The sequence below is a fragment of the Giraffa tippelskirchi genome, chromosome 12 (genome assembly GCF_054371585.1).
Source record: "Giraffa tippelskirchi isolate mGirTip1 chromosome 12, T2T-mGirTip1v1.2.pri, whole genome shotgun sequence".
NCBI lineage: Eukaryota > Metazoa > Chordata > Mammalia > Artiodactyla > Giraffidae > Giraffa > Giraffa tippelskirchi.
Genome location: NC_137286.1, coordinates 59,698,845 through 59,722,450, shown reverse-complemented (window position 1 = coordinate 59,722,450; position 23,606 = coordinate 59,698,845). Strand labels below are relative to the sequence as shown.

Here is a 23,606-nt window from a genome sequence, read left to right as displayed (position 1 = left end):
GCAGGAATTGCTTACTTAGGAGGTGTGTGCAGTGCTAAGAGGAAATGTGTGCTTGCCGAAGACAATGGCCTCAATTTGGCCTTTACCATCGCTCATGAGCTGGGCCACAAGTAAGTATCAGACTCTGGATTGTTCTGCCTCTTTAAATGCTTTTCTGAATACATATTCTTTTCACTCAGATTCTGGAAGTTCTAAAACAATACTGCTGGGTGCCTTTGCTTCCTCTGAGTAGGGACCTAGGCAAGCCTGAGCCCCAGCCCTTCAGGGAATCCAGGAGATCACTGAACAGACTGTCTCTGAGAGTGGAAGTGCTCGTTTGATGTTGGTCTGTCCTTAAAGCACATGCTGTAAAGGGAAGAGGTTTTTCTCAGAGTGTCGTCGTCAGTTGCATCCCCTTTCCCAGATCAGCACGACTTTGATTCACTCTAAATATATTCAGATAGTGGGATTATCATCGTGCCGTTGAATTTTTTTTTTTTCAGCCAGTTGCAAACAAAGTCCAACTTTCTGAAAGTAGAATGTCAGCGTCTTAGTTTAAAGAGTCATCAGCTACGCCCTTGGTCCATTGGCAATTCTCCCCTTGAGGAAGAAAGAACCACAGAACCTTAGGCCCAAAGACGGTGTGGCCAGAACCTGGGGCTGCCTGCTGGTGTTTTAGACAGAAGGTTCGGGGGTGAGTGGCTGGTCCAAGGCTGAGATCACCTGCAGGGAGCCTGGGGCGGGGAGGGGTGGGGGCAGGAGGCCAGCTGACTCTCAAACCGCGGCCAGAGGGTTTTCTCTTCCTCCTGGAGTAGCTGTCTGTTTTATGTTTCTCTGAAGGAAACATTGTGAGATGACTGCTTAAGAACTTTAAATAAATAAACTGAGGAGGCCAAAACATGCAGAACAATGGGGAAATTTATACTGGACTGAAGAGAACAAAATTAAAAGTAAATCTAGTTCTTGGGGAAAATACATATATTGTCAAGTTTTGCTAGTGCCGTACATTGTAAGAGGCCTGGAATCCTACATGTGAGCTCAAGCTCCTCAAGAGTAGAGGCAATGGGTGAGGAGTACAAAAGCGGCCGTTGTCCCCTAGTCTTAGCCATATCTGAGGCTTGATTTTTTTTTTGCCTTGTTTCGTTTATGTGGTCTCATTTTAATTTTTTTCGCTCCTGTGGGTGGGTTTGTTATTGACTTATCTGTGCCTCTTGGTTATCATGAAGTGAGTAGAGTAAATGAAAATAATCTTAGGCGTATTTTCAGATATTAAGGAGAAAATAATAAGTTATTGGCCAAGATAAGCAAGATGAGCAGTTATCTCTAAGCACACACTTATTTCATCTTGACAGTATTTTTTTATTTATTTTTTTATTGAAGGATAATTGCTTTACAGAATTTTGTTGTTTTCTGTCAAACCTCAATTGACAGTATTTTAAAAATATTGGTGACAGCACTTTGCTTGTACTCTTTTGCCTATACTGCTAGAAAATAACTTTTTAAATTAGTTGTAATCAAATTTGTATTCATATCTCAGATTTGTTAAGAAAAAAAACAACAAAAAGCCCCACATTCAATAGTGGATGCTGAGAGAAAAGTGCAAATGCCTATGGCTTTGCAAACCACTTCACTCTGTCAAATGCCCCACCCAGCCCGTCCTCGTACCTGGGAACCCACTCCCTGACAGTTGTGAGAGTGCAGAGTTGTCGAAACATTTCCCAACATGCAAGGTGTGTGGACCTTTGAAGAGATACGTTTATGTGAACTGCCACATCCCATGGCAGGAGTCACCCCCACACGTGAGCCCACGTGGGCCGCCTTCTCTCCCTGGACGTTAAGAGCACGGAGTGCCATTCCTCTCCGGTGGTCTGTGTGGTTGTGCTTTATCAAATACTGGCATCTTAACATGGGAGGTCTGCAGATGAATGATTAGATTCAGTCATAATCCAGTAGCCTTTAGCTACAGTCTGTTTAGAATGCTCGGAGAACTCTTTATAGCTTGCTACTGAACTCTAATTACCTGCAAAAACAAACACCTTATTGTTCCTCAAAGCCAATAAATCCTGCTAACATTTGGTCCTGCCCCTGGTTGGGCGAGCATGGTTTTCCCAGAGAAGTCTGTTGTCTCTGATTATTTGCAAGCATTGAGAAACAGATCCTCCATGGGTGAAGTCAGCCTCCCTGTCCACGGACCCCTCTGGTCATCCGGCTCAGAGAAGTCAGGGAGGCTGTGTGGAGTGGGAAGGTGGAGGCCTGCCTGCACTCTCGGGAAAGCCACTGGACAGGATGATTTACAGATGCGAACCTGGAAACTGGTGCATACTTTGGGATAGAGAGGAATAATTTAACTCTGTGTTTCTTAAGTGTGTGTAGACGGACATAGGTTGGTATTCTCAGTGATCTGATCCACCCGTCCATGCTCTTGAACAAACTTTCTCGGTGAGAGTTTTAGAAAACGATAAAGAACACCCCTCTGTGCACCCATGGGAAATCTCCAGAGAGCTCACCCACCAGACCCTAACCATGTAATACTGAAAAGCAAAGCACGTCTTCTGAAGGACGAATGTGTGTGCCTTTGCATGCAGGCATGCATGGACGTGGCCCTTCTGCTCCGTGCCCAGTATGCTTCCTGTGAGGAGCAGTGTGAACACTTATCCTCAGATACCAGGGTTAGGAAAAAAGTCACTTTCCGTAGGAGCTGCACAGGTCATTTATCAGCTGATGAGCATCAGATAAGTTAACATGATTTCATTTCTGCTTTGGCTTTCAAAAAACACAAAGCTAAATGTAAGACTCAGGTTTAATATTTAACTCATTGTAGTGCTGGCATTTTTCTCCATCTCTCCCTTGTATGCATGGTTTTATTTCAATTATTGTAGTTCAAAAACAATTCATTTGGTGCTGCGAACTGGCTCCAATCTAATTTGCAATAAAATAAGTTCTAAATTATAAATTAAATGAAAAAATTTTGACTTGGTAACATCAATAATGCCGCTTTGGACATAAATTAACAATGAAGTGATGATGTTTAAATCACATCAGATCTCATAGAGCACATACTGTGTACCAGGTACTGTTAGATGCTGTGTATTCACTGTGTTATTGAATCTGTCCTATGAAGCAGTTTTACTAGCTTTTACTTTATAGATTAGGAAACTTAGTGGTACTTTAAAGACAATTTCTAGTCTCTGCCTAAAATGATTTGGGATCACTTGTATGATAATATGGACTTCCCAGGTGGCTCAGTGGTGAAGAATCCACCTGGAATGTAGGAGACTCAGGTTTGATCCCTGGGTCTGGAAGATCCCCTGGAGGAGGGCATGGCAACCTACTCCAGTACTCTTGCCTGGAGAATCCCATGGACAGAGGAGCCTGGCAGGCTACAGTCCATGGGGTCGCAAAGAGTCGGACACCACTGAAGCGACTTAGCATGCACACACACACATATGATAATATACCCATGCAACAGGGCCATTAAAATAAGAATGCAAATTATAGAAATATATGTTATAAAGAAGAGAGCTTGCTATATATCCAAAAATCCAAGGTACCTTCAGTTTGCCAGCAACCAATGCAGAGAGGGCAAAAATGGCATGGTACAGCTCCCTGAAGGAAGCTCGTGTGTCCTCTAGAGGGGTTTCCCTGGGAAGCTCAAGTGCTGTTGGTGAGATTGGCAGTTTTCTGGTGATCTGCCCCGGTAAAGAGGTAGGGCATAAAAGACTCAGGCCATGGCTTTAGACAGAAAGTGAAGGATCTGCATTTCCTGATGGCAGTCGTGGGGGACACCCTGGGAAGGGGCTGTCCTGTGTTCCTGCCTGGAGGATGAGCTGGGTCTGTCAGCTGCTGTTCTGATGGCAGCTTTGAGGCTTTTTAATGAGCCTGATGTGAAGAGCCGACTCATTGGAAAAGACCCTGATGGTGGGAAAGATTGAAGGCAGGAGGAGAAGGGCCACAGAGGATGAGATGGTTGGATGGCATCATTGATTCAGTGGACATGAGTTTGAGCCAGCTCCAGGAGATGGTGAGGGACAGGGAAGCCTGGCATGCTGCAGTCCATGGGGTCACAGAGAGTCGGACACGACTGAGCGACTAACAACAGCAACATGGCCTTAGATGCCTTCTTGCCCATGAAAGGCAGCTACCCCCATCTTTTGGTTTGCCTGTGTGAGCTTTGGAAGGCAGCTGTCTCCCTGTCTTGTTGTGGTAGCTTGAGAAACCCAGCTGAAAATGAGGCTGTTTTTGTGCCTTCTTGAGCCTGCAGTGACCATGAGAAAGTGATGGTCTTGAGCACGAGAGGGTGTCTGCGATAGACCTTTCACTTGAGGGCCACGTTTCCAGCTGTTGTTGGTTAGAACAGAATCACTGATGTGGAGCAGACCGCCCAGCTGGGACAGCTCTGCCCAGGTCTTTCCCTTAAGGAACCAGGATGCCTTGCAGTGAACCTCAGTGTCCAAGTTGTTCATCACTATTTGACTTTAGAGAGAAAGAGGGAGAGCTCCAAGCATCCGTTTCTTTGAGGCCAAATGCAGCCCTGATTGCTCATGGGAAGAACTCTCTTCAGAAGCTCATGTCCATGCTGACTGCCCACGAGAAAAATAAAAAACAAAATCAAGTGATACCCTGATGATCAAGGGGAGCATTGGTAGTGATGTTAGTATAACATATTTTTAGAGGCTGTTGTTGGCTATGATTTGGAACTTTTAGTGTTAGAAAGAAAATGTTTCCATGAAAATTGGTTAGAGTGCCTTTTGTTTGGGGGAAGGTCGGTCTAATGTGGCGTGGTAAGGCCCAGGGGAGATATTTGATTGAGAAGAATGCTTCCTAGTGCAATTGGAGGCTGGAGGGCACAGACCCAAGTCTCAGCTGGTCATTTGGGGACTGGGGAAACCCAGGAACCATGCATGCAGCTTGCACACAAGCTAAGGCAGTACCGGGGATGTGTTTAAACAGGGCTTCCAGGTGGGGTGGGGAGAGCGGAGAGGGACTCTACTCACTGCCTACCCAGCTACCCACTCAGAAAAACGGGAACTTTCCTTTGCAGAAAGTAAATCTCTGCTTCTGTCAGATTTAGGAGGCTCTGTTAGATAAGCCTGAGCCAGATCAGTGCCTGCCTAGACAGTCAGACCAAACCATGTGACCCCTCCAACCCACAGAAATCTGAAGAAGGTGCTCCAGGAGGCCCCAGAGCCATGGCCCACGTGCAAGCTGTTCTGGGCTGGGCCTCTCCCCACCTGCTCTTTCTGGGGTCTTTCCTGACTTCCAGATGCCCTTTCTTGGGTCTTTCCATTCTGGAATCTACCTCTGCTCTGGTCAGCTGGCTCTGCCTGGGGCCTCTGAAAAAATGCTGCCTTCATGGGAACTTGGGAACCCAGCAGAGGTGAAATATGGGCTGTGCTGCAGGAGAGGAGCCCCTGAGGCTCTTGGAAGTGCCCGTGGCCAAGTGTTAACAGGCCCGATCAGTTAAACCAGCCACTCTGGGGAGGGACACCTGGAAAGCTCTCCAGGAGACACCAGGGGCAGCAGGGCGGGGCTGTGTCACTGCTTCCAGCCTCATCCGCCTGCCTGCCCCACCTCTCGCTCCCTGGCCCTGTCCCCCCGGTCACGCTCAGGGTTGAGCCGTGGTGCTGGATGTGCTCCTGGCTCCAGCTCGCCCCTCGCGAGGTTGCCCCGAATTCCGTGCTTTTTTGCCACTCTCCTAGCCCTGCACCAGATGCGTGCGTGCAAGTCACTTCAGTCGTGTCCGATTCTTTGCAACCCCATGGACTGTAGCCCACCAGTCTCCCCTGTCCATGGGATTCTCCAGGCAAGAGCACGGGAGTGGGTTGCCATTTCCTTCTCCAGGGGATCTTCTTGACCCAGGGATCGAACCTGAGTCACCTGTGGCTCCTGCATTGCAGGCAGACTTCACCACTTGAGCCACCAGGGAAGCCCAATAGTCGTGCTCATAGCTGGCGAGTCAGGTGAGGGAAGGTCCAGCCCTCCTGAAAGAAGCCACCGCTAAGCCACCGCAGTCAGGGGTAGTCCGGTCTTATCACAACTGACACCTCCTGGGCGACCTGGAAATGGACGGGAAAGAGCAGAAGGAGGGGGACAGGCAGCCCACAGGGGCCTGACGCGCCCACCTGGAGAGAAACGCAGGGCTGAGGTTGAGCGATATAAAGACCCTGCGATCAGGAGCTGTGTTTGATGACACTTGTATACCTGCAGACACACAGTCAGTCCTAGATGGACCCCGGCCCATCAGTGCATGGTGCACAACCGGGTCCCCAGATCCACACGCGTGCCCCTCACCCTCTGGAGCTAGCGGAAGCCCCGCCCTGGCTGATGTCGCCCAGAGGGGGGACTCTGCTCCCCTGCTCAGTCCAACAAACACAGAGGGCAGGCGAGGGGCCACCTGCCTGAGGTACAAAGTGGACCCATGGCCCAGGCAGGTTCCGGGTGAAGCTTGGTGGCCTCCTGTAAAGACACTGGTCAAAAGCTAGAACCAGGCACTCTGGATGTTTCCAGCTAGAACGTGACACACGCAAATGAGTTCAGGGCAGTGGACGTGGAAGGGTGTCCTGTTGTTGTGTGCCTGGGGACACACTTGCCTGAGGTGTGGCATGGAAGCAGGCTGCGTTCATTTCCCAAGGATGGTGGTTTATGGGCAGAGGGTGGTTGGGTGCCTGGGGAGCTGAGGAAAGGGGAGGGGACAGCTGTTCTGAGAGAACTGTTCTCAAAACTGGAGTTGACACAATTCAAACTGAAAGGAATTGTCTCAGTCCCAGAACAGGCAGGAAGGAAAGTCATTATCCAGATGAGTGAAGAGGGGAACAAACTGCCGGTGCAGAGCAGGGGGTCCGAGACAGGCACACGGGGGTTGGGGGTGATGTGAGCAGGCAGGTGGCCCCCAAGGATGGCCAGGCAGCCTGCTGAGTCCTCTGCCTGGCTGCTCAACTTGGCGGGCACAGCATGGACATCACATGGAAGGTGGAGTGGAGAGAGGATTTCTGCAAATGCTATAACTGTTTAGAAATCCCAGGAGAAGGACAAGTGTTCTTTCATTCTAGCTGGAATTCGGGACGGCTGTGTTCATGTGTGGGTCAGCCTTTCTTGCAGAACAGAAAAGATGGCCCGCAGGAGGTCTGCAGGAAGGGCTGGTTCTAGGGCAGGCAAGTCCCAACCCTAGATTTTCAGAGGGATTTCTCCCTGAATCCCTGGGTCTCAGCCTCCATCCCTACTCAGCTGCTGTAGCCTCCTGCAGCCTCCTCTCCTAGAAGGAACCTTAACTGGTGGTGCCAGTGGTGTTCAGGGCTCTCAGGATTCATGTGGAAGTGCCTGGAGCAATTTCTGAGTACCATTTCCTCAGCTCTTGGCCCCTGGATTAAAGTTGGTGTATGAGCATCCTTGACTTGGCTGTCTTACCCAAGTTCCAGAGTCACATCAAACCTCATTTACTTTTCTTATTATTTTTAAAAATGTGCCACTGAAAACTCTAAGCTCTTTGACGTTAATTTACAAGCCACCCTTCTCCTGGTGTCTTGGATGAGCTAGAATGACTTGTGACTTGTGGGGGGCTGTGGGGCAGCCCCCATGGGGTCTGCACCCAGCACAGCGGCTCTCAGCCCCACTCCACAGTGCCCTGAGTGACTCCTTCCCAACAGGTCTAACTTTCCTTCCCCTCCTTTTCCCACCCCAAACTGAAAAAAAGCAGAATTTCCTTTGGGCCCCACCCAAATGGATGGTTTTGAATGGGAGGCATAGGGTCCAGTGCAGCAAGGAACTTTGTCTCTGGGGCCCCGTTTAAATGACTTCTCTGCCTTAGGGAGTGATTTCTTACTGTCCAGCATTAGGAAGAGTTGCAAGGAAGTTATCATCATTTCTTTTGGAGTCTTACCCTTGACTCGGATTGAATGTGAGGAGAGAACCCTTCTTCCACTTGACTGGAAAGCCCAGAGCCACTGTTCTTAAGAGGCCCTTGATCGCAGTCTTTCCAGATCTGCCCAGGCCAGGCCTGGGAGGGAAGACAAAGGGAAAGCCATTAAAAGCTCTTCAGCGAGCAGACACATGTGTTCCCACCTGCATCCTGAGCGGCTAGGCCAGGCAGCTATTGGCTGGATGTTATCGCCATGATGGGAAATCCAGCTGGATCTGGGCGTCTGCTGCTCCCAGAGTTCCGTTACTCTGATAGGGAAGGTTACACAAGATGTGGGAGTGTTTGTCTCCATCCCAGGATTTCTTTGTGTTTAATTATTGGTGGATTTCCTTACCTGAAATCATGTCGTCTGAGACAGTGTTGGAGGAGATGGTGGGGCAGGAAGGGGGATGTGAGGTGTGAATTGGGTTTGGCGGAAGAACCAAATTTTGAAATCCCCTCAGAACTTCCTTACATTACAGACTATTCCAGGAATTAGATGAGATCCAATTTTCTTGTTAGAAATAGCAGAGCTTCTGGCAGCTCCCCATCAGTGGCTTTTCTCATGGTTCTCGGAGCTGGAAGAGATGTCCAAAGTCATCTCAGCCTCATATTGCAGACGGCTTCCCTTTCCAGGGCTCCAAGTGACCAAACAGAGACTCAGACCAGAGCCTCAGGCCCAGTGCGGTGCCTTTTATATAGCGGAACCGATCGCATCCTGAGGCCAAGCGCTCCCCAAGGGGCCCTTCTGGTGCTGGGCTTACCCACATTTGCTAGGAAGGACCGCTGCTGGGTACCTGACCGGGGTCGTGTAAGCACTGGGGAGGTGGTGGGGCATCCTAAGCATGCAAACTTCTCCACAGTTGGAGGAGTGCTCTGTTACGGACGGAGTGGATGTGTCCCCCAGACTCTTATGTTGAGATCTCACCGCTGTGGTGATGCTACGTGGAGGTGGGGCCTCTGACCAGTAATTAGCTCAAGAGGGTGGCGCCCACACGAATGGGATCGGTGCCCTTCAAAGAAAAGGCCAGAGAGCTGGCTGGCTGTCTCTCTGCCGTGTGAGAAAACAAGAAAGCAGCCTCTGCGACCCAGGAAAGGGTCCCCAGGACCCCACCGTGCTGGGCCCCCGACCTTGGGCTTCCAGCGTCTACTACTGTGAGAAAGAAGTTTCTGTTGTCGATGAGCCACACAGCTTGTGGTGTTTTGTTGTGGCTCACACATGCCCGCATTCTCCCAAGGTATTTGGTTTCATGCCTGAAATCCTTGTTCATCCACTGCCCGCTGCTGATGGAAAATTCCAAAGGCCTGAGGGCAGCTGCACGTTCTCGTCGCCCCTGGGAACTTTGCCACCAGCCCAGTCAGCGGCGGTTCTGGGAAAGGGCCCTGCTCTCCTTGTCCAGTTTTAGGCACCGAGGTCACGCTCCCACCTAGCCTGGAGGTGGTGGTTTTGCCAGATGATGGCGGTGGCAGACAGGACCAGTGGAGGAGCTTGAAGGGTCCAAGGGAGCCAGAAATCATGGATTTTGTTCCCAATTTCAGAACAGAGCACTGTAGTTGTCAGGGGCCTGCGTGAGGATCTGGGGATGGCCTCTCAGAGAAAATATGAATAAGTGGAAGGATATAGAATGTGGAAGGTTGTAACACTCCCCAGGGTCACTGGATGCCTGACAAAGGCCTCGTCTTAAGCACAGCTGTGCTTAAATGCTTCTGGGGTATTTGAAGGGGCCGCTGTGAAGTGAGCCTGGTGATTCACTAACTCTATCATCAGGAGCAAAAAGAGAACGAGAAGAAGGCGCCTTGGTCAGTTCTGAACTGAGCCGGGAAAAATCGTGGGGTCGTCGGAGTTTCCAGAGAGGCTGTTGCTGAGATGGGCTGACAGCCCCTGGAGAAGCTGGGCGCTGGGACTCGGGGGACTGAAGTGTTATTGGGGGTGAGCCTGCCCCTCTCCGAGGGCCACGGCTTCCCCAGCTCATGACCAGGTAGGTTGTTAACGAGAAGGGGTCAGAGAATCAGCGGTGGCTTTCCAAGGAAGACTTGTTAAAGTGTCTCTCACGCCAGGGGCCTGGTGGGCCCAGCGGGACCCCTGCCGCAGGGCGGCTTCGGGCACACGAGGACCAGACGACTCGCCCGCTGACAACCTGCAGGGCAGCTGGGTTTCGGTCAGAGGCGCCTTCCAGGCAGGAACACGTGCTTCCTGGGTCGGTGACCCTTAACTAGCCTGGGGGCGGCGGGAGGGGGGTGGCCAGGACGAGTCTCTGTGATCTGTGCCCTGCTTCCGCCAAGGAGGGAGCTACTGTGAAGACAAAGGCGGTTGGCGGCCGGCTGCCTGGCCCACATGGAGCTTGGCTCACTGGGCAGAGCAGGCTCCCAGGACCCGTCTCTTTCCCCGCCCCCCGACCTCCCCCCACCCCAGCCCGGTCTGTCCTTCCTGACTTGGTAGCCACCGCCCGGAGCGCCCCGTTCCAGTGCCCCGTTCAGAATCTGGTGCGGAAGAGCGAGGCAGCCCTGGGTGTGGAGCTACACCAGGGACAGGCGGGAGAGACGCTCACACAGCTGCACCCCCGCCTTCTTCCTCAGAGAGTGGTCCCAGCACCAGTAGCATCCTGTCACCTGGGACCCTGTTGGGAATGCAGGGTCCAAGCCCAGCTGGGTGATTCCTATGCACGTGATACTCTGAGACTCGATCTCAGAGCGATGCTCGCTCCTAGCTATGTGTTGTACCTCTGCGTGTGTGTGTGTGTGTGTGTGTGTGTGTGTGTATGTGTATGTGTGTGTGTGTACACATATAAATATAAACATAGAGATCTTTATATGGAGTTGAAGGGAAAAACTTTTTTTTTTCATTTTTAAAATTTTGGTCTATGGGGGAGTTTTTAGAATAGCTTTATTGCCTTCACTTTGGAGTCTTCTCCATGGTTCCATTTTACCCGTGCTTCATTTACCATCCTTACGATGCCAGCAGTCTCCAACAGGTCTTTACCAGGCTTCCAGAGTTGATGCTGGGTTTCCGTTCAGCTTCCTCTGTAACTTAGAGACCAGCTTTCCTTGTCATGATTGGTACATCTTACTTGTTAAAAATGTATCATAAAATCTGATAAATTTTTGGCTAAACACCAGAATGTCAAACTCACAGATGTCAACAGACCTGTTTAGGAACATGCTGATCAAGCAGAATTTGGTTTTCCTGTGAGATGAGATATTTCCATGAGGAAGATGAAAGGAAGCAACAGGACTGAAACACTGAACAAAAATGTCAGACACTCCTGAAAAGGCTCCAAGGCGGTGGTCTTTGACACCCCCACAGGGCGGCATAGGCCCTTGACCCAAGACCTTGAGGTGCTGGCACTCCCGTCTTTGCCCCTCCAGTCTCCCTTTCAGTTTGTGTTCTCCGTTTGGAGGCAGAAGCCGCTGTGGGAGAGTCAGTGCTTTTCCTAAGTGTGGCTTCTTCCCACCCTCGCCGCCAGTGACCCGTGAGTGCAGAGTCCATCCTGGCACTGCCCACAGTGGGCAAGTTAGCCTCTTAATTGTGTTTTCTATCTAATATCAAAGATGTTATTTGCTCTTTCCACATTTGCTGATATTATCCAAAGTCTGGAAGACAAGTGCAGCCCCCAAATGCTATGTGGAAATGCCTGCAATATGAGAGTTTAGAGTAAGCCCTGAAATCCAGGCCCTTGGTCACTTCTAGCTGCAACATGAGTTGAATCACATTGGCCTAGAAGCCCATCTGCCCAGGGGGTTTAAGCCTAGCAATGCCTGGCGTTGGTCTTCAGAACTTCTTATTCTCTGGTCTTTGTTGTGCATGTAACAACTCCTGCCAGGTGATTACAAAAATTGTTTCCTTGTGAAAAATGTCCCAGGAGAGCAAACAGTGGGAGCTGGTTACCAAAGTGGAAAGAAAGTTAAAAAGTCCCCCAAAGTGATCCTCCTTCCAAACTGGCAGATTTGCAGAGGGTTGTAAAGATACCCCTTTTGAAGGCCAAGGGCTCGCTGTGCTTTGAAGAGCCACACCCCGAGGGACACTGGCTTTGGTAACTCAGTTGCCTTTATCACTGGGCATGCTCATCATGACTGAACTGCCCAGTGAGTCCCACCGAGTGTTCATGCACTCCTTTAGAGGTTGTACACTACACGTTGTACCAGTGGGAGCTGAAGACCAGATAATGGAGGAGGTGAGAGAGATCAATGACCAGATAATGGAGGAGGTGAGGTGCTTCACATGATTCAGGCTCTCTTGGCTCAGGCTGAGGAGACTTGTTTGCAAATGAGAGCACGGGCAGTGAGGGAAAGCAGGGGTGCTAAAGACTAAAATAGGTAAATGCTGTCATGCAAGAGGGGAATGAGACAAACAGCATACATTTTAGACTTGGGATATTGATATTGTTTGGAGGAAAGATTCCAGAATGACTCATCAAATGTCATTTGTGAACGCTCAGGTTTAAAAGAGGCAATCCTAGAAGTCAGCCGAGAACCTCCAGACAAGTCATCCCCAACAGATCCTGCGGAAGCAGAGAATGTAAAATGTAAATTTCACCCAGGTTTCTGCAAAACTCTTAACATTCCTGATGGGAAATATGTGGAACCATGGACTGGATACAGCTGTAGTTAAATGAACTTATAACTTGAACTTGACTCAAAGCATGATACTAGAAGAGAAATATCTACCTGGAAGAGAGGCTTCTGGCTGCCCTGGGGCTCACTGATTTAACATTTCCATCATGAGCTCCATGCATGTGGAGAGAGGATGCATGCCCATCAGACATTGAGATGGCGCAGACAGGAGGGAGAATGGTGTGCAAACATTCAGAAAATATGAAGTTCTTGACCACCTAGAAAAGTGGGCCAAATGCTGCAATTCATGATTGCATTTCATTTTCACCTCCAATCCTATGATATTATTATTTGCATTTTATAGAGAAGTCCAGGGACAGTCCACTGGTAAGTGGCAGAGTCAGGCTTCAAGCCCTTTGTCAGTGTTGAAATCTGTGCACTAACCATATGCCTTGCAGCTTTCCAGATGGTGTTTAATATGAGTTAAGCCCCAGATGAAGCAGATGTAATGCACAGGATGGTGGGAACATGGCTTAATGGCAGCATGTGTAAAAAGATTTTGGTCCCTGGCCAGCAAACACGTGTGTCTCTACTTCCGCATTGTACTCCATTGACAGACATTACTAATTGATCCCAGGACCTTTTTCCACTGAGTTCCAACTCATAATCCTCCCTAACTCTGCAGCAGCCCACAGAGTAAGATTGGCACAGGAGATGAAACTGATTTCCTATATGTAAGGGGTTTCAGTTAGCTGGTGAGCTTCCCTGGTGGCTCAGACGGTAAAAGCATCTGCTTGCAATGTGGGAGACCCAGGTTCGATCCCTGGGTCAGGAAGATCCCCTGGAGAAGGAAATGGCAACCCACTCCAGTACTCTTGCCTGGAAAATTCCATGAATGGAGGAACCTCGTAGGGTACAGTCCATGGGGTCACAAAGAGTTGGACACGACTGAGCAATTTCACTTTCACTTTCAAGGTTAGCTGCATACTTATTAAAACAAATGCATTCTTAGGCCCCCGTTACAAGGAGCCTCATCTCCAGAAATGATGAAGGCAGTGGTGGCTCTGCTCTGCCCTTCAGAGGTTAGGTGGCATCAGGAGTCTTGCATTCAGTATTGGGAAGCCTGTTTTAAAAGGGACCACAGGAGGCAGGATTATGCCCATGTGAAAGGGAAGGGGATGATGAAGGAAACAGCTGGAGGACCTGAGCGTCTCTGTGTTGAAGAGTAGGGCTGGGGGACGCAAGCACGTTAGAGGCTGCCGGGCACAAAGGGTCTCTGCACAGCCTCCGATGGCAGAGTAAAACCAGATGCTCAAGACACGGAGAGTGGCTTCAACCCAATGAAGAAAGAAAGTTCATCAAATTTGAGTTCTCTAGCAGTGTTGGTTTCCTGCCACTGGGGTATTTGCCCAGAGCTGGTTCCTTGCAGCCTGGGGTTGAAGGAGAGATGCTTGGAGGATGAGGAGAGTTGAGCTGATCTCTGAGCTCACATCAAACCCTCCCCTTGTTGATCCTGGCCCCACACACAACATAAAGGACAAAATAGGCCAGGATCTGGGTGGTGCCCAGACCCTAAGGCAGAACTGGCAGCAGAGATACACCCGTGTTGAACACTAGTCCCCCTCACGGGTTGATTACACAGGCTAGTTTTCAGTGTCTTACATTCATTAGTTCTTTCGGTCCTCCCCATCATCCCGTGGGGTGAGCACCGTCATTCTCTCCATTCTACCGGTGAGGAAACTGAAACACAGAGAGGGTAAGCGACTCGCCGCAGCCCTGGAGCTTGTGGGTGATGGAACCAGGATTATCATAAAGTTATGCTGCATTTGGAAGTAGGATTGTATGTAGCAGGCTATTTATTGTGGCGTATGAAGTGCAGGACAGTCAGCCCCATAAAAGGACCGCATTGAGGGTCCTCAGAGAGGAGGCAGGAGGGTGGGAATGGGCCTTGAGGGAGGAGATTGCACAGTAGTTGGAGGAGGGGGATGCGTGGGGGGCTGAGGGCAGTGAGCCAGGGACACAGCGGGCAGGGTGCAGAGCCTCCCACGGGAAGCCACTGTGATAGGGGTCAGGGAGGCCTAGTCTAGAGGTCACGGAGAGAAGGTGGGGACAGTCCAGGGAGGGAGGAGCTCTGACCGAGACCATGTACCTTGGCGTCTGGGCAGCTAGTGTCTGTCAAGCAGCGCAGGGGAAAGGCAGGGCCCATGCTGTCCCCTAGGATGCAGGCCTCCAAGGTTCTGCCCAAATGTGTAGCCCAGGCCTGCAGCTCTAATTCAGGTCTTCAGAGAGAAAATCCTGAAGGCAGCTTTACCACAGGTTGAGTCAGTTAATCTTCCTATGCCCCCAACTTCCCCATCTGTATAATGGGTACATTGACTTTCCCTCCTCCATAGCATGGTTTGGAAGATTCAAGGAGTCAGTTCTGGCTTTGGTCCTGGCCTGAGCTGATGTAAACTCAGCTTTCCCTGCTCATCTCCTTTAAATGCAACCAAACGTACCTTGAGAATTATTCAACAGACAATAATAAAAGGGCTCTGAATGCTGGGAAGAAGAAGGCAGATTGGCTGGGGTCCCAAGGACCTGAGAAGCAACAGCATGGTGAGTTCCAAGGCTTTCTTTTTACCTCCCTTGTATCTGGACTTGGGACCCTGAAACATCAACAGATACAAACATAAAACCCAAGAACAGCCTGCTCCTTCAGCGATGGCCTGGGAAAGGCAGAGGCCAAGGAGACCTTGTGGGGAGCCTGCTACACCTGCTTCCATACACAGGATGTGTTGAGCTGGCTGAGCTGCTGGCTGCTGCGCGGTGAAGCCCGGCTCCTGTCCCTCAGCCAGCGCAGAGCAGGCAGCGGCCAAGGCCTGTGCCTCCTCATCCTCATCCCAGTGGCTCAAGGAGCCCCAGGCCAGCAGCTTCCCATTCCCATACCCCTCCCTGCAAGGAGTGCCCTGGTGACATCAGGCAGCCCATGGGAGCGCCTTCCACCCCACAGATGTCACCACAGTTAATGAACAGGGGCCCGGACAGCACCATTTTCAGGTACCCAGCATTCACTCACCAGATGGCCCGCAATACCGCCAAACACTGGCCCAGATGCAGAGGAACCAGGTCGCTCATGTATTGCTGGTGGGGAAGTAAAGTGGTATGGCCGCTCTGGAGAACGATCTGGCAGTTCCTTTCAATACTAAGACCCAGTGGTTGTACACCCGGGCATTTATCCAAGAGAAATAAAAACTTATTTTTACACAGAAACTTGTACATGAATGTTTATAGCAGCTTTTCATTGTAACAGCCAAAAGTTTGAAACTACCCAGATATCTTTCAGTGGGTGAACAGTTAGACAAGCTGATACATCCATACCATGGAATACTATTCTGCAGTAAAAAAATAAACATTATGAATGCAGCCACAGGAATGATACTGAGTGAAAAAAAAGCCAGTCCTAAAATGATGCATACTGCCTGATGGCATTTATATAACATTCATGGTGTAACGTAGAGATGAAAGTGTTAGTCGTGTCTGACTCTTTGTGACCCCCTGGACTGTAACTCTGTCCATGGAATTCTCCAGGCTAGAATCCTGGAATGGGTTGCCATTTCCTTTTCCAAGGGATCTTCCCAACCAAGAGATTGAACCTTGCTCTCCTGCCTTGTAGGCAGATTCTTTACCGTCTGAGCCACCAGGAAGAACATAGAGATAGGGGACAGATTAGTGGTGGTCAGGGTTTAAGGCATGGGGTGGAGGGTGGCCATGAAAGGGTAGTCTATTGGTGATGCCATGACTTCCTGATTGTGTTGTGACTGTGGTTTATAGGTAGCAGCATGTGTGAAGAAATTGCCTAAAACTACGCACTAGAGTGCGTATATGAGATCTGAATAAGCACTACAGGTTGCATCAATGTTCACGCCCTGATTTTGATTCTGCACTGTAGTTATTATGCAAGATGTTACCTTTGGGGGTGTGTGTATGGGGGTGCAGAACCCCACCTCTGTATTTTCTTTTCAGCTCCTATACATCTGTAGTTATTTCAAAATTAAAAGTTTCAAATAAGTGAGAGAATGCCTTGAAGGTCTTCCGGAATTGCACGTGTCCAGGTCACACCTCATAGCAATTGAATCAGGATTTCTGCTGGTGGGATCCAGACATCCAAAATTTTCTAAACTTCCGTAGGTGATTTGAACACACCGCCAAGTCTGAGGACCTGTCTTCACTCCCTTGAGCAGTTATCCTGGTCATCATCGGCACAGCTGCAGGAGCAGAGCCCGCCTTCTTGCTGTGCACCGTTCAAAGCACTTTGCATCCATCATCTCATTTCACCGTTGATAATGACCACTATTGTTTATTCACTGCCAGCATCAGGTCTCCTTCCCCTTCGGGGACCCGTTCCTGTCTGATGACTCTGGAAGCACAGAAAATGCAGAGCTCCCCAATGCTTAGCACACTCACCTCATTTTGAAAAGAAGCCTGAGTGGGTTCTGGCTTGCTGCCATCTCCATGAGTCTTCCCTGTAATGAGAAAGAAAAGGCAGGGGCTTTGGAGCACGATGGTGACATAACTTGGGTGTGTTCGTGCTTCTCAAGAGCTCTCTCTCCTGTTTCAGAAACAGGTGGGGATGAGTGGGCCTTGGGAAACCTTCGCTCCCTGTGGTCTTTGAGTTTTCACGTTTGTCTTCCTCCCACCTGAAGAGGGTCCTTTGTGGTTTGGATGCATCTGTGCTGATGGCGATGGTGCCCTAGGGAACCGTGGCCAATGGAGTGGGGGAAATGGGAAGCGAGAGAGCATGGTCCGTTGTCCCCAGGGACCTGATCAGCTCCTTGGAAACCGGCAGATACGGCACCGAGGAAGCCCTCGTGCATGTGACAGTCACAGACATTTAGGGTGGCGCAGAAAGAAATGACAGCTTGGAAGCAGAGGAAGTCCGCACCCACGTGGGTCTGTTTGCCTTTGTTTGATCTCAGGCCGGGGTAGCGGGGCCTGGAAGGCGAGTCTCAGGGCAGACTGCTGTCCGGGGTGGTTCTGCCGTCCCGTTGAAGGATGGTGCAGCTGTGTTGCAGGAACACTGGGCGCAGCCGGCCAGCCTGTCCCCGTCTCCTCTGCCTTCAGCGCTCGCTCCCCCCCCCACCCCGCCCCCACTCCTGCTGTCTTCGTTCTAGCACTCCAAAAAGAAATAAAGCTTTATTTTTTGGCTGAGAAAAATATTTATGTGCCTGTGACTTTGACAAGAATGAGTCCGTGTTTGGGCTGGAGGGTGAGGAAGAGAAGCAACCATGTGAAGTCTTGCCCTCCTCTGGGGTGGGTGGGGGATAGAACCATGCTGATGTAAGGTGGGAAGCACTCAGAGGGAGCCGGTGGTCTCACTGGCTGAGCATCAGGGGGCAAAAGTGACCCAAAGGGGAGGTGACCCCAAGTCCCGAGTCCCCGTCCTGCCCGGTGCACCCCACCCCCACAGGTCCACTGCGACCCTTGCCTCAGGGTCCTGCGTGAGGAATTAGTGTTGGTTCCTTTTCCTAAAGAATGAGCATTCTTTTGAAGATCTCCAGGTGGAGGAGGGCTCAGCCTGCGGTGTTTGTCATACGTGAGCCCTGTGCTGCCTTCCGTTCAGTGAGGTCACCCTGAGTCCCACCTGGAGGACAAGCCTTCGGCGGTGGGTGCTGCCCGAGTGATACAGCCAGCTGCACCTGTGGCAGCTCACGGCTCAGACCAGCTAGACTGTCTGTCACAGTGGCCAGATGGCTCGCGAATCTCTTCTGTAAACACAAGTTGAAAGCAGACATTTAAATAAAGGCCAGTATCAGGATTATTTTTTAAAAGGAATAGGATGACGGGGCACTTGGTACCCTTGCTATTTCTGGCTCCTCTTTCACTCTAAAACGCAGCAGAGTCCCACCCACCAGAGCTGGGTCGCCTGTGGTCAGGGGGGCGGAGGGGTGGAGGGGTGCACAGCTCCCTGGTTGAGGCCGAGGAGACCCTGGAGGTAGAGGCGTTCTTCCCTGCTGCTTTCTGCCGGGGCCCACACGTTCTGGAAGATGGAGGGCCTGCTGGAACCACCCTTTATTGACACTGAGAAGCATTTTGTCTGGAACACCTCTTCCTTGTGCATTTCAGATGGGATCCTGTGGGGAGGGCCTCTTTTCCTGTTTTAATAACCCATTATCAACTACAAAGTCGCCGCTAGTAAAAATATCAATTATCGCTTATGCAATACTTCTGGCATTACTTGAAACCACATTCCATCCTCTTAACATGATGGTTGCTCTGAGCCAAAATTCAGAGTGGGTTTGAGGACAAGTTGTGTACACAGTCATTTAGACGGCCAAAAGAATATATTTTTATCCTGTAAATTGAATGCCAGTTAAGCAGTAGTGATTACTGCAAGAAGCTATAATTTATACCAGGGGAAGTGAAGATTTTTTTAAGATAAAATTATTGCTCAAGTAGGGCCTAAAAAAAAAATAAATAAATAAAAGGAAAAAGAAATAGTAGTGACAAAACCCCCAAAGTCTCAATGCTGTAGAAACTTGAAGAGCAAACCCTTGGGTCAGAGAACCGTGAGTCCATGTGTTCAGTTCCCAGGATGGTTCAGAGAGCCGCATAAACTCCCATTTAATAATTTAGCAACAGGGTGATTACTGTGCCTGGAATTTGCTCCTTAGAATTTGCAGATGAAACATTTGGGTCATGTACTTTGTCTGTGTCCAGAAGCTACAGACACTCGTGCGCTCCCTGGTCTCTCCCCTAAATTGGGAATCTGGGCAGAAGTAAAGAACAGTGTCAGGACTTTGACTAACCGGGATGTAATTGTCCTAATCTTGTGCTTGGCTGAAAACGTGATGAGAACTCCTGCCATTTGTTCTGAACTTGGACTTCTCCCTGAAAGTTGTGTGCAGAAGGAAAGAAAAGAAGAGGGGGACAAGAATGTGAGCTCAAATACTTGAACTGTGGCACGTCGTGAAGGGAGGGGGTTGGTCGGTGCTCAGAGGGCAAGCCGGATCACGTGTGCATGAAGGCCTGTCGCAGCTTGGAAGAGCTGGCCACTGGCTCCCGCTGAGGATGGTCTGTTTCCAGAGGTACTGTCTTAGCCCAGGGGCTACATTACACACCCCTGGGAGCCCCTGGACAATACAAGTGTCTGGCCTCTCCCCTAGAAATCCTGATTTATCTGGTGTGCGGTGGGCCCCAGGCATTGTTATGTGCAAACTTTCCCAGGTAGCTCTCACCCATAGTCAAGGTGGGATGGCTACTAGGAAAATCATCAGCAGCGGCTCTCAGGTGTGATCCTTGGACTGGCAGCTTCAGCATCTCTAGGGAACTTAATCGAAAGGCGAATTGTCATCCCGCCCTTGACCCCCACCCCTTAGACTGACCGAATCAGAAAGTCTGGGGCCGAGCCCAGCCGTCTGGGTTTTCACGGAGCACTGGGGGTCTCTAGCTGGTGCTGACGCCTGAGAACCAGTGGTCAACACTATAGCAGCAGTTCTCAGACTTGAATGGACTTTAGAATCACCTGGGCACTTGTGAAAATCCAGACGGTTGGGGTCCTGCCTTGTACCAGTGGAATCAGAACCTCTGGTGGTGAGAGCCAGGCCTCGGGGTTTCTTCAGGAGATTTACAGGATGAGAACCAGTGCTTTACAGGAACTGAGTGACATCCCTCCTGGTTTTAAGATTCTAGAATTTGCCTTTGAAATTCTGCCCTGTCTCTCTGGTGTTTCACTTAGGCAGGCCGTAACATGCCTTAGGTCAAGGGAGGGATGACAGAGCCCCTTTTGTTTTGATGGAGGGAGTGGCTGCTTGCTTGTGAGACCACTGCTCAGAGAAGGGCTCCCGACCGACCGTAGAGCCACGGGTGAAGACTTGAAGAGGAAGTCCCAGATACAGCCCAGCTGATTTGCTTTGGTGCAGTCTGTTCTATCCGTTTATGAATACTCATCAGCACCTTCTGTGTAGCTAGGGCTGAGCCTGTCTGCGGGGAGGCTCTGGGCTGTTGAGGGGTAAAAAATGGCAAATTCTACCCCCAAGGAGGCCTTGAAAGAAAGGCCATGACCTTAGGAGGGGCCTTCTTAGTTGGGGAGGGCCGGGGCTGCTGAGAAGGTAACCTGCAATCTGGGCCTTACCGGAAGGGGAGGATTTTGGCCCACAGGGAGTGTGGGAAGGGTTGTCCATACCGAGGTAGTGGGCAGACAAAGACCCTGGGATAGAGAGTCTGGAGCTAGGGTCACTGGAAGCAACACCCCCTCAGGCCTGCTGACCCCCTGGCGTGCATTTCACAGCTGGGATGTGGGGTGGAGTACGTACCCCACCCCCTCACCCCACCCTACCCCAGTTCCTGGTCGGAGAGGAAAAGGCAGGTCCAAGTAATGAGGCCATAAAGCCCCTGCTGATGTGTGGTTTCAGGGAAGGAAGGGAGTGAGGGTCATTAGGGGCAGGAAGCAGCCTGTCCTTAACATGTCTTCTATCTGGGGCATCCTGTGCCCTTTGATGTCCCTGAGGGGCCTTTGAACTCTGAGAAGCTGCAGGTTTTCTGAGCAGCAGGTCCCCCCTGCAGTCAGCTAATCCTCCTGGGCACCACCTTTGAAGGGGTAGGAAGTGCTGGGGGCTGGTTTCCAACGCTCATTAAAACACCAGCCCCTGGAGGAAGTGGGGACAGAAATTGCCTCCAGGTCCGGGGTAGGGGAGTGAAAGGGGGCCTGGAGAGCTACTCTGGGGGAGGGGGGACTCAGGTTTCAGCTTATACTCCATCTCTTTGAATTTCTGCCAGACACTTGTTTTAGCTACTCCACACCAGGCCTCCTCTTGTTGGCTGAGAAAATCCCTCCCTGAGAGATCAGGCAGTTGTTATTGTTTGTTAGTGGAAAGCTTATTAAATCTACACTTCTAAGCAGTCAAAGCTGCTAAGTCTAGGTGAGGCTGAAAAGAATGTTGTCTAGTTAAGGGACATCAACTGTTAAACAGGAAACAAACACTCACGGACCTTTGATTTCTTTGTGGCGGGGGGTGGGGTGGGGGGATGGTGGAGGAAGGCCTATATAAAACCAATGAATTTAGAGCGTTTAAGTTAGTACTTTCAAAAGATGGTAATTTTGAAGGCTAACTATAAGGTTTTCTACAACCTAACCAATTTCGTCCTGAAGTCTGTGGATGATCTTTCAATGATGCCCAGTTTAAGCTCCTAGACTCTGGCCCAGTCCGTATTCAGAGGATGGCTGGGTTGGACAAAGGCAGAACTGGTGAGGTGGACCAGAAATCTGATTTCAGACCAGAACTATGGAGACCCTTGGTTCTGGGAAGACTTGCTGCAACTGGCTGTGAAGTGTTGGGTGGTCACGTCTCTCTGGGCTCCAGACTCCACGTAGACACAGTCAGAGGGGCTTCAAGAGCCCTTAAAGTGGTTAAACTCCTATGGTTCTTTAGAGTCTGAATCTCCACTAGAAAAGGAATTAGTATCCTGAGCATCAATTTCCTGGCAATTTGTTTTTAATGTGCAAATTTTTCAAGTACCAAAAAGGAGAGGCAGAGCGAATATCATAGAGCACTTCAGGGTTCCCAACCCTGACCCCACACTCCGGACATTATTCCCAGACCTCACGGCACCCACCAGCATCTCAGGGACCCGGGTACGTCTGTCTCCCTCTCCCACCCTTGTCCTCCGAGCCTCAGGTGTAGATGGGAGGTGAGAGGGTAGGAATGATGCTGTTAGGTTGGTGAAAAAGTAATTGCGGTTTTGGACCATGAATTTCAAATCATTATAACTAGGCTCAAACTTATCTTTATTAATCAAAATAGGAACCGTTAAAATCAACACATTTTTTGCCAATGAGAAATAAGTTTGTTTATTACTGTAGCATAAAAATCTGTGCTTCAGGATTTCAATAACTCTTGGAAAGCATTTTCTGCCTGCTGCTGGTTGTGAAAGCATTTTCTGTGCAAAAGTTGTGGAGATGCTTGAAGAAATGGTAATCCATTAGCGAGGGGTCAGGTGAATACAGCAGATGAGGCAAAACTTTGTAGCCCAATTCATTCAACTTTTGAAGCATTGGTTGTGCGACATGCAGTTGGACATTGTCATGAAGAAGAATTAGGCCCTTGTTGTTGACCAATGCCAGCTGTAGGCATTGTGGTTTATGGCGCATCTCATCAATTTGCTGAGTACACTTCTCAGATGTAATAGTTTCACCAGGATTCAGAAAGCTGTAGTGGGTTAGATGGGCAGCAGACCGCTAAACAGTGACCATGACCTTTTTTCAGTGCAACTTTAGCTTTGGAAAGTGCTTTGGAGCTTCTTCTCAGTCCAACCACTGAGCTGGTCATTGCTGGTTGTTGAGTAAAATACACTTTTTGTCATATGTCACAATCCAGTCGAGAAATGCTTTGTTGTTGCATAGAGTAAGAGAAGATGACACTTCAAAATGACAATTTTTTTGATTTGCGGTCAGCTCATGAGGCACCCACTTATCAAGCTGTTTCACCTTTCCAATTTGCTTCAAATGCTGAATGACCCTACAGTGGTCCACACTGAGTTCTTTGGCAACTTCTTGTGTGTGTGTAAGAGGATCATCTTCGATGACCCTCTCAGTTGGTCACCGTCACCTTCCGACGGCCGCTGCTGCGCTCCTCATCTTCCAGGCTCTCATCTCCTTTGCAAAATTCTTGAACCACCACTGCACCGTACATTCGTTAGCCGTTCCTGAGCCAAACGCATTGTTGATGTGAGCTGTCTCCCCTGCATGTTGAACTTGAATGAGAAAGTCACTCAAATTTGCTTTTTGTCTAACATCATTTCCCTGGTCTAAAATAAATATGAAATAAACAGCATTAGCTAAATGAATAAAAGTCACTAGCAAAAAAATATAAAGTGCACATTAAAATGATGTACAGCATAACCACATTTAAGAAGGTATTCCAATATCGGACAGTGAAATTCAGCAGGGCAAAACTGCAATTACTTTTGCACCAATCTAGTAATGTCTCAGAGATCTGCTTCAGATAAAGGAACTGGGGCATATCCAAGAAGACAGGGACCAAGTTTGAGTTCCCTTCCTGAATGTCACAGGGGCTCCAAGTTCCCTCAGGGCCAGTCCTTAGAGAACAGAGGTGTGATTCCTTCAAGCTGGGTCCAGGAAACCTCTTGACTGCTTCCTGAAGAACCTCTGCTCCCCAAAGCCACATACATCCACACTCTCATC

The 23,606-nt window shown here is 49.8% G+C and overlaps 1 protein-coding gene across 4 annotated transcripts in view; it reads left to right on the top strand.

Moving 5' to 3' along the window:
• ADAMTS17 (ADAM metallopeptidase with thrombospondin type 1 motif 17) overlaps nucleotides 1–23,606 on the top strand; it is a 397,426-nt gene that overhangs the window by 166,093 nt on the left and 207,727 nt on the right. For all 4 annotated transcript variants that reach the window (XM_081551355.1, XM_081551354.1, XM_081551353.1 and 1 more), the window contains exon 8: nucleotides 5–110. In XM_081551355.1, coding sequence (XP_081407481.1) covers nucleotides 5–110 — 106 coding nt within the window. The remainder of the gene's footprint in view (nucleotides 1–4; nucleotides 111–23,606) is intronic.